Raw genomic sequence first — 13,835 nt, forward strand, 5'->3', positions numbered from 1 at the left:
CTGTGGTTTGTGACTGTTGAGAGGGGAGCGTGGGAAGTGGGGTCGGCCATCATCCATGGAGTCAGTGGGAGGCTGGAGGCAGGGCCCACCCAGCCTTTGTTACTGCTCAGACTGATCACACTCATTCACACTGGTAAGAGTCCTTGTAGCCACTTTTTATTTCTTAACTTTTAATGGGGAAATAATTTTGAAATTTGCAAGAATAATACAAAACAAAGTGCTACTTTATACTCTTTTTCCAGAGTCTCCTATTGTTGATTAGTTCAGGAAATTAATTGAAACAATATTATTACCTGATACGGGCCCATGTTCCATTTTCACCAATTGTCCCAATGATGTAGTGTCGTACAAAGTTTTTCCTCACCCGAATTACAGTTCAGGGTCATGCTTCGTTTAGCAGCCAGGTCCCTGTCTTCATTAACCAGGAACTTGGAAGCCGCTTAGCTGCTGGGTCTCTCTCATCTGTGTTAGAAGCCCTCAGGTTTTCTTTTTCTTTGTAACACTGTCAGTCTTAAAATGTGCAGGCCAGTTTGTCTGAAAATGTCTCTGGACTGTCGCTTGAGTGATGTTTGCCCATGTGTGCTCAACTGCATGCGTGGGCCGTCCTACCCAGCCGATCCCCGGCCTCGGTGCCCTGCATGGGAAGGCACATGTCAGCTGCCCACGGCTGGTTGACAGTGCACCCTGTGCTGAGGTACTGTCTGGCTTTCCCACGGAAACATTACTGTTCTTCTCATCGAAATTAAAATATATCTTACAGAGAAATAGTTTGAGTATACAAATATTCTTTATTAAGTTTGTATCACAACATTTGCTCATCCATTAATAATCCCTGCCTGATGGGAACGAGTCCTGCCTCTCTGATTCTGTCTGCCTCTGTGTGCTTGCAGTCGGCATTCTGCAGAGGGGACAAGCTTTCCCTTCTCCCCTTTTGCCAGTCTTTGGATCCGTATGCACTCTGGGAACAGTGATGTTATGACTGTTCTTTGTTGTATGAATTGTACAGAATCTGGCCAGTGAGAAATCCTCTGACCTTTGGGCATTATTTGATCCATTTATGTGTACTTCCTACTTTCTGGGACAAAAAGATGTTCAAACTCTAATTTCTGTATCTCAGACCTGGAATTGGCATTTCTTCAGAAGCTTTGAGCATTTCTATTAGTCATGGTAATTACAACGAATTTTAGAAACTGTTTTACATAGGAGAATGAGCACTTAAATTGAATCACAATATTAGATTTTAGACCTGGTTCATCCTGTTTCTAGTTATGTGACCTTCAGAAAGACTTGGCCCTTGAGCTTCAGATACCAAATGAGGATAATAAAAATTAGTCTTCTTAACCTTTTTATTTGGAGGTAATTCCAAACTTGCAGAGAAATTGCAAGAATAAGAATAGTATGTGGCATGCCTGTTTACCCCTTACCAACACCTGCCTGTTAACACTTTACTCCCTTTTTGGTTTATCATTTTTACTCTGTGTTTATATATAAATTTTTTCTGAACCATTTGAAATAAAGACACAAATATCTTGGGCTTTTACTTCCAACATAAGTGTTTTCTAAGAATAAGGAATTGTCATACATTAACACTACAGTTACCAAATTCAGTGTTTTTAACATTGACACAACACTTTAATCTCTTGTCCTTATTCCAATTTTGCCACTTCACTCGGTAGTGTTTTGGGGTTTGTTTGTTTTAATAATGCCTTTATTATGTTGAGGTACGTACCATCTACACCCACATTGTTGAAGGTTTTTATCATGAATTTTTGTCAAAGGCCTTTTCAGCATCTATTGAGATGATCATGTGATTTTTATCCTTTTTGTTAATGTAGTGTATGATATTGATGGATTGGTATACGAATATTGTAATATCCTTGCATCCTTGGAATAAATCCCACTTGGTCATGATGGATGATCTTTTTGATGTATTTTTGGATTCAGTTTGTTAATACTTTGTTAAGGATTTTTGCATCTATGTTCGTCAGGGATATTGGTCTATAATAATTTTCTTTTTTTGTGGTGTCTTTGTCTGGTTTGTTATTAGAGTGATGCTGGCCTCAGAGAATGAGTTTGGAAGTATTCCCTTCTCTCTTACTTTTTGGAATACTTTAAGAAGGATGGGTATTAGGTCTTCTTTATATGTTCGGTAGGATTCGACTGTGAAGCTGTCTGGATATGAAAGTTGGTTTGGGGAGAGTTTATTTGGGGGCAGTTTTTTGATTACCAATTCAGTTTCCTTGCTGGTAGTAATTAGTCTGTTCAGATTTTCCATTTCTTCCTGGGTCAGTCTTGGAAGGTTGTATTTTTCTAGGAAGTTGTCCATTTCTTCTAAGTTCTCCAATTTATTGGCATATACTTTTTCTTAGTATTCTCTGATAATTCTTTGTATTTCTGCAGTATCTGTTTTTATTTTTCCTTCTTCGTTTCAGATTCTGTTTATGTGTGTATACTCTTCTTTTTTTCTTGATAAGTCTGGCCTAGGGGATTATCTGTTTTGTTTGTTTTCTCGAAGAACCAGCTCCTGGTTTCATTGATTTTTTTTTTTTATCCTATTGTTTTATTCTTCCCTATTTTATTTATTTCTAGTCTGATCTTTATTATGTCCCTCCTCCTACTGACTTTGTGTTTCATTTGTTCTTTTTCTAGTTTCTTTAATTGTGATTTTAGACAGTTTATTTAGGATTGTTCTTGTTTCTTGAGGTAAGCCCATATTGCTGTGGACTTTCCTCTTAGAACTGCCTTTGCCATATCCCACAGATTTTGGGATATTGTGTTTTTGTTTTCTTTGTCTCCATGTGTTGCTTGATTTCTGTTTTAATTTGTTCATTGATCCATTGATTACTTAAAAGCATGCTGCTTAGCCTCCATGTGTTTGTAAGTCTTTTTGTTTTCTTTGTGTAATTTATTTCTAGTTTCATACCATTGTGGTCTGAGAAGGCTGCTTGATACAATTTCAGTCTTTCTGAACTTCTTGAGGCTTTTCTTGTAGCCTAGTATGTGATATATTCTGGAGAACGTTCCATGTACACTTGAGGAAAACGAATACACTGCTGCTTTTGAGTGGAGTGTTGTGTAGATGTCTGTTAAGTCCCTCTGATCTAATGTGTTATTAAGTGCCTCTGTTTCCTTACTTATTTTGTCTGGTCAATCTGTTGATCTGAGTGGTGTGTTAACATCTCCTAAAATGAATGTGTTGCCCTCTCTTACATTCTTCTCTTGTGATTGATGATTTTCTTTACTGTGGGAATTGGATTTCTCTCTCTTTTTAAAATTTATTAATTTTGTTGTGTGTGTATTTATTGTAGGCTTTAGTTTGTGGCTACCAAAAGTTCAAGGACAGCTTCTTTACTATGTAATAGTCTATCTTAAATTGCTGATTACTATATATCAAACACAATCTGAAGGTACTTTTTTTTCTTCCTCTTCCTCCTCCACATTTTTTGTATTGGATGTCATAATCTGCACTTTTTGTGTAACCCTTCACTGATTTTCTGTTTAGTTGGTTTTGCTTCTTTTGTTTTGTTTTAATTCTATACGTAATTAGTTGGTCTGCTGCCTTTACTGTGGGTTTATTTCCACTGCTGAAAGCTATTTAGCCTTAGGGTCATTTCCATCTACCGCAGTCTCTTTAACATCTCCTGTAGGGCTGACTTAGTGGTGGCGAATTGCTTGAACTTTTGTTGATCTAGAAATTGTTTAATCCCTTCTTAAAATTTAAATGCTAATCTTTCCATGTAGAGGATTCTTGGTTGGAGGCCTTTCTGCTTCAGTACATTAATTATATCATGCCACTCCCTTCTGGCCTGTAGAGTTTCTGTTGAGAAGTCTGCTGATAGCCTGATGGTATTTTGTTTATAAATAATCTTTTTCCTCTTCTTTGGCTGCTTTCAACACTCTCTGCTTATCCTTGATCTTTGCCATTTTAATTATATGCCTTGGTGTTTTCTTGCTGGGGTTCCTTTTGTTAGGGGATTTCTGCACTTCCTGAGTGCCAGGTTGGGGAAGTTTTCAACAATTACTAAAGAGACTTTCTATCCCTTTGTCTTTCTCTTCTCCTGGTACCCCTGTTATGCAAATATTGTTTTGTTTGGATTGGTCACATAGCTCTCTTATTATTCTCTCATTCGTAGAGGTCCTTTTCTCTCTGTTCCTCAGCTTCATTGTTTTCCTGTTCTCTAATTTCTATTTCATCTACTGTCTCGTGTATATGTTCTAGTCTACTCTTAAATCCCTCCATTGTATGTTTCATTTCAGATACAGAGTGGCTCTCTTACAGGTTCTCTATCTTTGTTGAAGTCCTCCCTGAGATCTTGAATACTTTTTTGTAAATCCATGAGCATGTTTATTACTTTTATTTTGAAGTCTTTATCAAGATTGATGATGTCTGTTTCATTAGCCGTCTTTCTGGGGAAACCACAAGCCCCCCTTGTCTTGTGGTTTCGATTGGATCAAATTCCTCTGCCTGCCCATTTTGTCAGGGGTTCTGTTTCTTCCTTTGTATTAAAACATCTCTGCTGTGCTTTCTGGCCCTTCCCTGTGTGGTCCTTTTGTTCCTCAGGTGGGAGGGGTCTGCTCTGCAGTCTCTGGGTCGTTTTCAGGTCTGCCTAGTGGTTTTTATAACCCTTTTTTCAGTTACAGAATCTTAACAGCATTGCATTGGGGCCATGCCATGCCTGTCTGCCTCTCCTTGGTGATATCTGTCGCCTGTTAAGGTATTCTTTAATGGCTCCACTGTAGAGTTAACTTTCCCCACTGCTTGCAAGTTATAATCAGTCTGTGGGAGGTTTTTTTAGAGTGTGCCCACATCCTGCTTCTCATCAGAATCTTCCTCCATTGCCCAGATTTAGCATCCACTTAGAATTCTTGCCTGAACCAGTCTTGTCTTTGATGACGTGCAGTGATAATTTTGCACTCTAGCCCTCCCTCCACAAGTTCTGCTGTAAGCAAGTGCCCTTTTCCCCTCATATTTACTTATTCATTTATCTGTTGTCAGTATGGATTCATGAAGCTCCAGTTTTTCACTGACCAGTAATTCATTACTTAACTGTTCAGTACTGAAATCGTATTTGGCCAAAAGGCACCCTTTCAAGCTGGCTTGTGCCTTGTGATGTACACTCATCATTTTTGAGCACCTCCTTTAGGAAATAGCTGAATGTTCCAGGCTCTTCTTGTGCCTTCCAGTCCTCATACCTAGGATCAGCCATTTCTCTGAGGAGCTCACCCCCTTTGGGAGGAAAAGGTATTAGAGACCAGGATGTGGATGTAGGTATGTAGGGTCATTGCTGATGAATTGTCTTTGCTTCTAGGTCCTTTCTGTCCAGAGAAATACAAAATGTAGCTGTTAGGTATCTATAAACACAAAACTAACATATATTCATTTACACATAACATTCAATAGACTCAGTATTGACACAGATTTGAAGCGCCCATGTCCACTTATGCTTGGACTTTTTTCAATAAATGGGAAAAAATTTTGGAGATTTGTGACAGTTTAAAAGACATTTTCTTTTCTGTAGCTTACTTTGTTGTATGTACCATATACATTACATATAACATACAAAATGTGTATTAATCGACTGTGTAAATCAGTAAGGATTCTGGTCACCAGTAGGCTATTAGTAGCTAAGTTTTAGGGGAGTCAAAAGCTGTGCGCAACCCTAAAGAATCCACTCCAAAACTACTAGATCTAATATCTGAATTCAGCAAAGTTGCGGAATACAAAATTAATACACAGAAATCTGTTGCATTCCTATACACTAACGATGAACTAGCAGAAAGAGAACTCAGGAAAACAATTCCATTCACAATTGCATCAAAAAGAATAAAACACCTAGGGATAAACTTAACCAAGGAAGTGAAAGACCTATACCCTGAAAAATACAAGACACTCTCAAGAGAAATTAAAGAGGACACTAACAAATGGAAACTCATCCCATGCTCTTGGCGAGGAAGATTTAATATTGTCAAAATGGCCACCCTGCCTAAAGCGATCTACATATTCAATGCAATCCCTATCAAAATACCTACAGCATTCTTTGACAAACTGGGACAAATAGTTCTAAAATTCATATGGAACCACAGAAGAACCCGAATACTCAAAGTAATCCTGAGTAGGAAGAATAAAATGGGTGGAATTACGCTTCCTGACTTCAAGCTCTACTACAAAGCCGCAGTAATCATGACAATTTGGTACTGGCACAAGAACAGACTCATAGAATAATGGAACAGACTAGAGAGCCCAGATATAAACCCAAGCATATACATGGTCAATTAACATACAATAAGGAGCCATAGATATACAATGGGGAAATGACAGCCTCTTCAACATCTGGTGTTAGCAAAACTGGACAGCTACATGTAAGAGAATGAAACTGGATTATTATTTAACCCCATACACAAAAGCAAACTCAAAATGGATCAAAGACCTGAATATAAGTCATGAAACCATAAAACTCTTAGAAAAAAACATAGGCAAAAATCCCTTGGACATAAACATGAGCAACTTAATCATGAAACAAAAGCAAGGGAAACAAAAGCAAAAATGAACAAGTTGGACTATATCAAGCTGAAAAGCTTCTGTACAGCAAAGGACACCATCAGTAGAACAAAAAGACATCCTACAGTATGGGAGAATATATTCATAAATGACAGATCCAATAAGGAGTTGACATCATCCAAATTATATAAAGAGCTCACGCACCTCAACAAACAAATGGCAAATAAGCCACATATAAAATGGGCAGAGGAGCTGAACAGACAGTTCTCCAAAGAAGAAATTCAGATGGCCAACAGGCACATGAAAAGATGCTACACATCGCTAATCATCAGAGAAATGCAAATTAAAACCACAATGAGATACCACCTCACACCAGTTAGGATGGCCAACATCCAAAAGACAAACAACAACAAATGTTGGCAAGGATGTGGAAAAAAAGGGAACCCTCCTACACTGCTGGTGGGAATGTAAATTAGTTCAACCATTGTGGAAGGCAGTATGAAGGTTCCTCAAAAAACTTAAAAATAGAAATACCATTTGACCCAGGAATTCCACTTCTAGGAATTTACCCTAAGAATGCAGCAGCCCAATTTGAAAAAGACAGATGCACCCCTATGTTTATCACAGCACTACTTAAAATAACCAAGAAATGGAAGCACCCTAAGTGTCCATCAATAGATGAATGGATAAAGAAGAGGTGGTACATATACACAATGGAATATTATTCAGCCATAAGAAGAAGAAAAATCCTACCATTTGCAACAACATGGATGGAGCTAGAGGCTATTATGCTCAGTGAAATAAGCCAGGTGGAGAAAGACAAGTACCGAATGATTTCACTCATCTGTGGAGCAAAAAGCAAAGAAAAAACTGAAGGAACGAAACATCAGCAGACTCACAGAACCCAAGAATGGACTAATAATTACCAAAGGGAAAGGGACTGGGGAGGATGGGTGGGAAGGGAGGGATAAGGGGGAAAAGGGAGCATTATGATTAGCACACATAATGTGGGTGTAGGGCACGGGGAAGGCATTGTAACAGAGAAGACAAGTAGTGATTCTATAGCATCTTACTACGCTGATGGACAGTGATTGTAATGGGGTATGGTGGTGGGGACTTAATAATAGGGAGTCTAGTAACCATAATGTTGCTCATGTAATTGTACGTTAATAACATCAAAAAAAGATAGCTATGTGGAAATTTTTGGCTACATGGAGTCTGCTTCCCTAACCCTTGTGTTGTTCAGGGGCCAGCTGTACATATTTCAGAAACAGGAAGGCCATATAGGTGGGTCCAGTTCTAATCCATCCCTGTTTGCCTATTCTGTTCCATGTTTGTGTCTCTTCTCCTAGAGTAAGAACCTGGCTAACAGCATGGCATGTTGACTCAGGCTGTTACTGTATTCAGTTTAGTTTCAGAATTGCATTGCCTGTAGCACAACAACAAATACTAAGAGTGCAAGATGTGTTTGTGGGCATCCCCATCAGCAAGGTTATCTTGAATTTGTGGCATAGTTGGGTTTCTTCCTTTCATTTTGTTTTGTTTTCATGTTTCCTCTATCTTATCTAAGTTGATTCGAGCTTATATTTTGAATATGTAGAATTCTAATGTGCTTCATAAAAAATGTATGCTGCTTCATGTGTCCCCCTACACCTTTATGGTTTATAAATTCAAAAACAATAATTTTTGTCTTGATTTTATAACATTTCTGTTATAAAAGTATTATCTTACTTTACAGATATTCCTAAAATACTCAGTAGTGTTCCTGATGCTAAAAGAAATCTATTTCAGGAAATGTTAAATATGTTTCTAACAAAGAAAGGCCAGAGTTAAGAGTTTTCCACTTTTTATGTAGACTAGAAATTTTTTTTTTTTTTTTTTTACCTATTCCTTTTGTTTTTCTATATAAAGTTGTCTTCTGGGTTACAGAGAGTACTGTAAGAGGGCTGTGATGAGAAATGTCCCTGAGTGACATTTTTGTGACTTGTACATTTCTCCCTATGATTCCTGTGTATAATTTATTGGAATGAGGCAACCAATAGCACTTCTTTTGTCTTACTTTTTTGGAAAAAAGAATGGCTTTAAAAAAAAATACAGCCAAAAATTGCCCCATCAGCAATAAAAGCAATTACAAATAGTTAAGTCAAGTGGTTTTCAAACTTTGTTGATCATGTATCTCCAAGAAAGCAAAATTAAGAACTACTCCTTTGTACATTCAGTGGACATAGAAAATTTTTTGTTAGAAATTTAGATGTTGGTGAATATGGAATCTACCATATTTAAATACTTTTCCTTAATGCATCCCTTGAAATTTAAATACCATTACAATTTATATGCACTATTTACATTGAAAAATAAATGGCCAATGCTTGGTATTTTCTGAGTTTGTAGTATTTGCCAATCTATTGGATATGTAGTGCCCTTTCATTATGGTTTACACTTGTATTTTTCATTGCTTAAGTAGCTTTATCATCTTTTCATGAATTTTTTTACCTTTTTGTCTCTATAAAAGTGCTTGTTTTCATTTTTTTTCCATTGTATTGTCTTTTTTTTTTTTTTTTGGTAGGTGTTCTTTAGATATTCTGCATCCTAACAGTTAGCAGTTGTATTAAAAATGTGTTTTCCTAATAGCTTCCCTCTTTTTATTGTCTGATTGCTTTTACACTATAGCAGCAGAGTTGAATAGTTGGGACAGATATTTATGGTTTGTAAGCCTAAAAATTCTTATCCTCTGACCTCTAAGAAAAAGTTTACCAATTCCCTCTTTATATATATTGCCCTTTATATATATATTTAAAAACAGCAAACATTTTTAAACTACCTTTACTGTAATCTAGGGAGTTATAGCCTAACCATTCTCTCATTGAAAACTTGAAAAAAGTGTGGGCTGTGTCCTCTGATGTCAGAATCACTCAGCCTCCACGAAGGCCTGAGGGTCTCAAGCAGATACGTGTGTGTGCAGTCAGGGCGTGTCCTACATAGTCCCGTCAACCCGAGTAAGTTGTTACTTGGAAAAAAATGTTTATTAAAGGAATAAAGTAACATTGTAAAATAATCTCAAAGGAATTTTAGAAACAGTATCTTGGAGATCATAGCGTCAGAAGTTTAGGACTGGGGTTGATAGCAGGGTTATCATGGTGTTAATTTATTAGCAAGGAAGCCACGCTCTAAGAATTTGGTAGCTTTGCCTAAGCCCATGCTGCCTGTTACGTTATTGTGACACTAAGGTGTTTCATGGGAAAGATAATAGAACATGGTGGTTTAAGAGTTGAGACAGAGCTCAGTGCCTCTAGTTAGGTGAGTATCTGGGCTGCCAGCTGACACCCTGTGCCCCAGTTTGCTGATTTGGAAAGCTGGTGGATTAACACCTGTGCGGCTCAGGAGGATGAACGAGATCATATTATGTGTAAGGTGTTCAGCAGGTATCTGGCACAAATAATTGTTAGCTATATAAACTTCCCTAACATTTTCTTGAGATTTCTGTCAAGGTTATTCTGCTGGTAAGGAAAGTTCAATGTGGATATTCAGCTCTGCTCTTATAATATGTACGGTTTTCAGGATTTTGGGAAACACTATTATGTTTTCAAACGCTGAGACATATTTTCTAAACATCACTGAGTCAACTTACCATTTTCTTTACCATAGTCATAACTTTATGTAGATCTTTCTATTATTAAACTTTTGGTTTCTGCTGTGTTTTGTTCACACCCCCTTCCCATAATGTGCACATTCAAGAGTCTTCAGGGCACATTATTTAAGGTTTGCTCTCTTTGACAGCATGTTCACTTTATGGATGTATATGACTGTTCCAACTCTAGTTTTGGGGAGAGAAGAGGCATGCAGTCAGATGGATGTCATTCAGGCATTATCCTAACCCACCAGTTTAGTAACCCTTCCTTAGAGTGGCAGAGTGCTTTCGTGAGGAAGCCCACATTGCAGTGTGCTGGGTGCATCTTGGGTTTACCTCTGGCGGCTTTGTAGTTGCAGCTGCTGTTCTCCTTGCTCTCAGGATAATATGTTAATAGTTCTTGACTGGGAACATGTTAACTGCGGCCCACACACATATGGGCGCACACACACACCACAGCTTGAGATGTGAACAGCAGTCCCACCCAGGGAAGTGTTGTGTTGTTCCAAATTCCAGTTGTGCTCCCCTTGAGAAATACTGTTGGGTAACTAGGAGGATTATATAGACAAGGTCTGTGGTGTAAATATCTGTATCTACAGCTGTACACGATCCAGAGAACCCTTCATTTGTTGGTTCTTTCTTAGAAACATTAACAAAAAAGCTATCAAAGTGGCCATGGAAGAGACTGGGAAAACCCTGAATCTGATCTAACTTCACCCCTGCCTGCACTGCGGCCGGGTCTCCATGGAGCACTGTGTACTCGACTGGACCAGCTAGTTGGTCTATGTGAATGACTTCTTCCTGTTTCTTAGAACAGTGTGGGATGCATAAACCTAGAGGCAGACACCCTTCGTGCCTACAGCAATGACTGGCTTTGGCCTCTGGCTGTTGCATGTTTTATCATTGATTTTCAGAAGATAAGATGACATAATTAGTGAAATAAGGCAAACAGAAAGACATTCTGTGTGGTATCTGTTGTAAGTGGAATCTTTCTTTAAAAGGTTAAACTAGAAACAGTACAAAAGTGGTTGCCAGGGATGGGGTGGGCGGAGGGGAAATAGGAGAGGTTGCTCATAGGGTACGAACTCGCAGCAATGAGATGAATTACATCTGAGGATCTAATGTAAAACATGGTGACTGTAGACAAATAGCTGCAATTTGCTAAGAGTAGATGTAAATGTTACTACACCCAAAAAGACGAAATGTGAGGCAGTGGGTGTGTGGGGTGAGATGGGGAATCCTTTCAGTGTGACGTCTTGTCAGCTCAGCATGACACATGCCTTAAATATCTTAGAGTACATCATACCAGATTTAACATTTTTGTTTATGAAAACCTCAGTCTGTGCTTTTTTGCCACTCATTAAAACACGTGGGTTAAAAATAAGAAATAAGGTTAAGTTGCCACTCACGTTTTCATTAATAGTCTAATGGTTTAAAATTTTTATGCAGTTGAGGCTTTGAAAATAATAAATCAACTCCTTTCATTTTGAATACTTTAAAAACACTAGTGATGTATAATTTATGTACATATTCACAGTTTAATGTGGTTGTAGGTTCATGTGAAATGGATTTTGGACACTGATGTTTTCAATGAATGGATGAATGAGGAGGATTATGAGGTGGATGAGAACAGGAAGCCCGTGAGTTTTCGTCTGCGAATTTCAACAAAGAACGAAGAGGTATTTGGATTGGCAATATTTTTCTCTGGTTGGTGTTTCTTCATTCTTGGGCTGACTGTTACCAAATCTTTACCATCCCACATAAACAAAGGTGCATCAGCCATCAGGTATATATAAAAAATACTGAATGACCATAACCACCATTTCTGGAGCTGACACCCCAAAAGAGGGGGCATGAAAATCTCAAAGGGTCATAAAGGTCTAAAGCTGCCTGTGCAATGTAGCAGTGGTATAGCTGATACTCTCTAGGTCTGAGTTTCAATTTTGTGAACCAGATGTTATCACAGAGTAGTTTAACATAGCTGTTGGGTTTCCAAGGGAAACTGATTTAAATACTTTTTTATAGCTTTGTTAATGTACGTACAGTAGTTGGTACAAAGAATAGACCTTACGGTCTCAGAGTTATATAGTTCAATCATCTTTGGATGTGGGTGGGCTTGACAATATTCTTTGTTCTCTTAAGAAGCTCTTGCACCTAAATACTCATCCATGATTCGTTCGATTTGTCCACGACCCGCTAGAGGAAGAGCCAAGCCTGAGAAGTTGGCTTAGGTGTGCTTAGGATTGAGTTGATGGCAGTGTTAGGTGGAGACCTGTGACTCTGGAGTCCTTTCAAGTGGGAGCACTTAGAATTTTTGTTTTTTGTTTTATGTTTGAGTTTTTTGAAAAAAACCTTTGAGACAGATACACTTAACTATTAATGTAGAAAAAATAGTTATTTCATACCTGTTTTCAGCCTTGAAACTTTCTTACTAAAACTGTCACACTAGTGTGTATTCTTGATTTTTAAGAAAAATAATTTAACAATGTATCTTTTTCATATTCTTTCATTTTTAGTTTGTCCTAATTTGCTTTGGAATTTTGTTTTTTAGGATCCAATGTAAGTGAAGTCTATGGTATTTGTCTTTCTGTCTGAGTTATGTCACTGAGCATAATACCCTTCAGGTCCATCCATGTTTTCACAGATGGCAAGGTTTCCTTTTTTATAGCGGAATAATATTCCATTGTGTATGTGTACCATATCTTCTTTATCCATTCATCTATCGAAGGGCATTTAGGTTGTTTCCATAGCTGGGCTCTTGTAAATACTGCAGTAAACATGGGGGTGCATGTATCTTTTCAGATTGGTGATTTCTGTTTTCTTCTGGTAAATTCCCAGAAGTGAAATTGTCAGATCATATGGTATTTCTATTTTTAGTTTTTTTGGGAAATCTCCATACTGCTTTCCTTAGTGGCTGCACAAGTTTGCATTCAATGGCAGTGTATGAAAGGTCCCCCGTTTCTCCACATCCTTGCCAATACTTACTACTTCTTGTCTCTTGGGTAGTGGCCATTCTGACTGGTGTGCAGGGATGTCTCACTGTGGCTTTGATTTGCATTTCCCTGAGGATTAGTGATGTGGAGCCTCTTTTCATGTGCTTGTTGACCATCTGTATGTCTATATGTTGAATATACATTTGGAGACATGTATATTCAGGTCCTCTACCCATTTTTAAACAGGATTATTAATTATCTTTTTGGTGTTGAGTTGTGTGAGTTATTATATATTTTGTATATGAGCCCTTCTGGGATGTGTCATGTGAAGCTCTCTTCTCCCATTCAGTAGGCTGTCTTTTCATTTTGTTGATGGTGTCCTTTGCTGTGCAGAAGCTTTTTAGTTGGATGTTGTCCCACTTGTTTATTTTTGCTTTTGTTCCCTTTGCTTGGAGAAACAAATACAGAAATAAGTTACTAATGCTGATGTTCAAGAGTGTACTGCATCTGTTTTCTTTAGGAGTTTTATGGCTTCAGGTCTTACATTTATGTCTGTAGTCCATTTCCAATTTTGTGTGGTATAAGATGGTGACCCAGTTTCATTCTCTTGCACCTGGCTGTCCAGTTTTCCCAACACCAAGCTGTTGAAGAGGCTGCCTTTTCCCAAGTATATATTCATGGCTCCTTTATCATATTTTAACTGACCATGTATGCGTGGATTTATATCTGGGCGCTCTGTTCTGTTCCATTGATCTGCAGGTTTGTTCTTGTCTCA

The 13,835-nt window shown here is 38.0% G+C and overlaps 1 protein-coding gene across 7 annotated transcripts in view; it reads left to right on the top strand.

Moving 5' to 3' along the window:
- The window catches only part of SMARCC1 (SWI/SNF related, matrix associated, actin dependent regulator of chromatin subfamily c member 1), a 165,171-nt gene that overhangs the window by 73,968 nt on the left and 77,368 nt on the right, over positions 1-13,835 (top strand). For all 7 annotated transcript variants that reach the window (XM_036877707.2, XM_036877702.2, XM_036877705.2 and 4 more), the window contains exon 9: positions 11,681-11,806. In XM_036877707.2, coding sequence (XP_036733602.2) covers positions 11,681-11,806 — 126 coding nt within the window. The remainder of the gene's footprint in view (positions 1-11,680; positions 11,807-13,835) is intronic.

This window comes from Manis pentadactyla, chromosome 1, assembly GCF_030020395.1.
Source record: "Manis pentadactyla isolate mManPen7 chromosome 1, mManPen7.hap1, whole genome shotgun sequence".
NCBI classification, from domain to species: Eukaryota; Metazoa; Chordata; class Mammalia; order Pholidota; family Manidae; genus Manis; species Manis pentadactyla.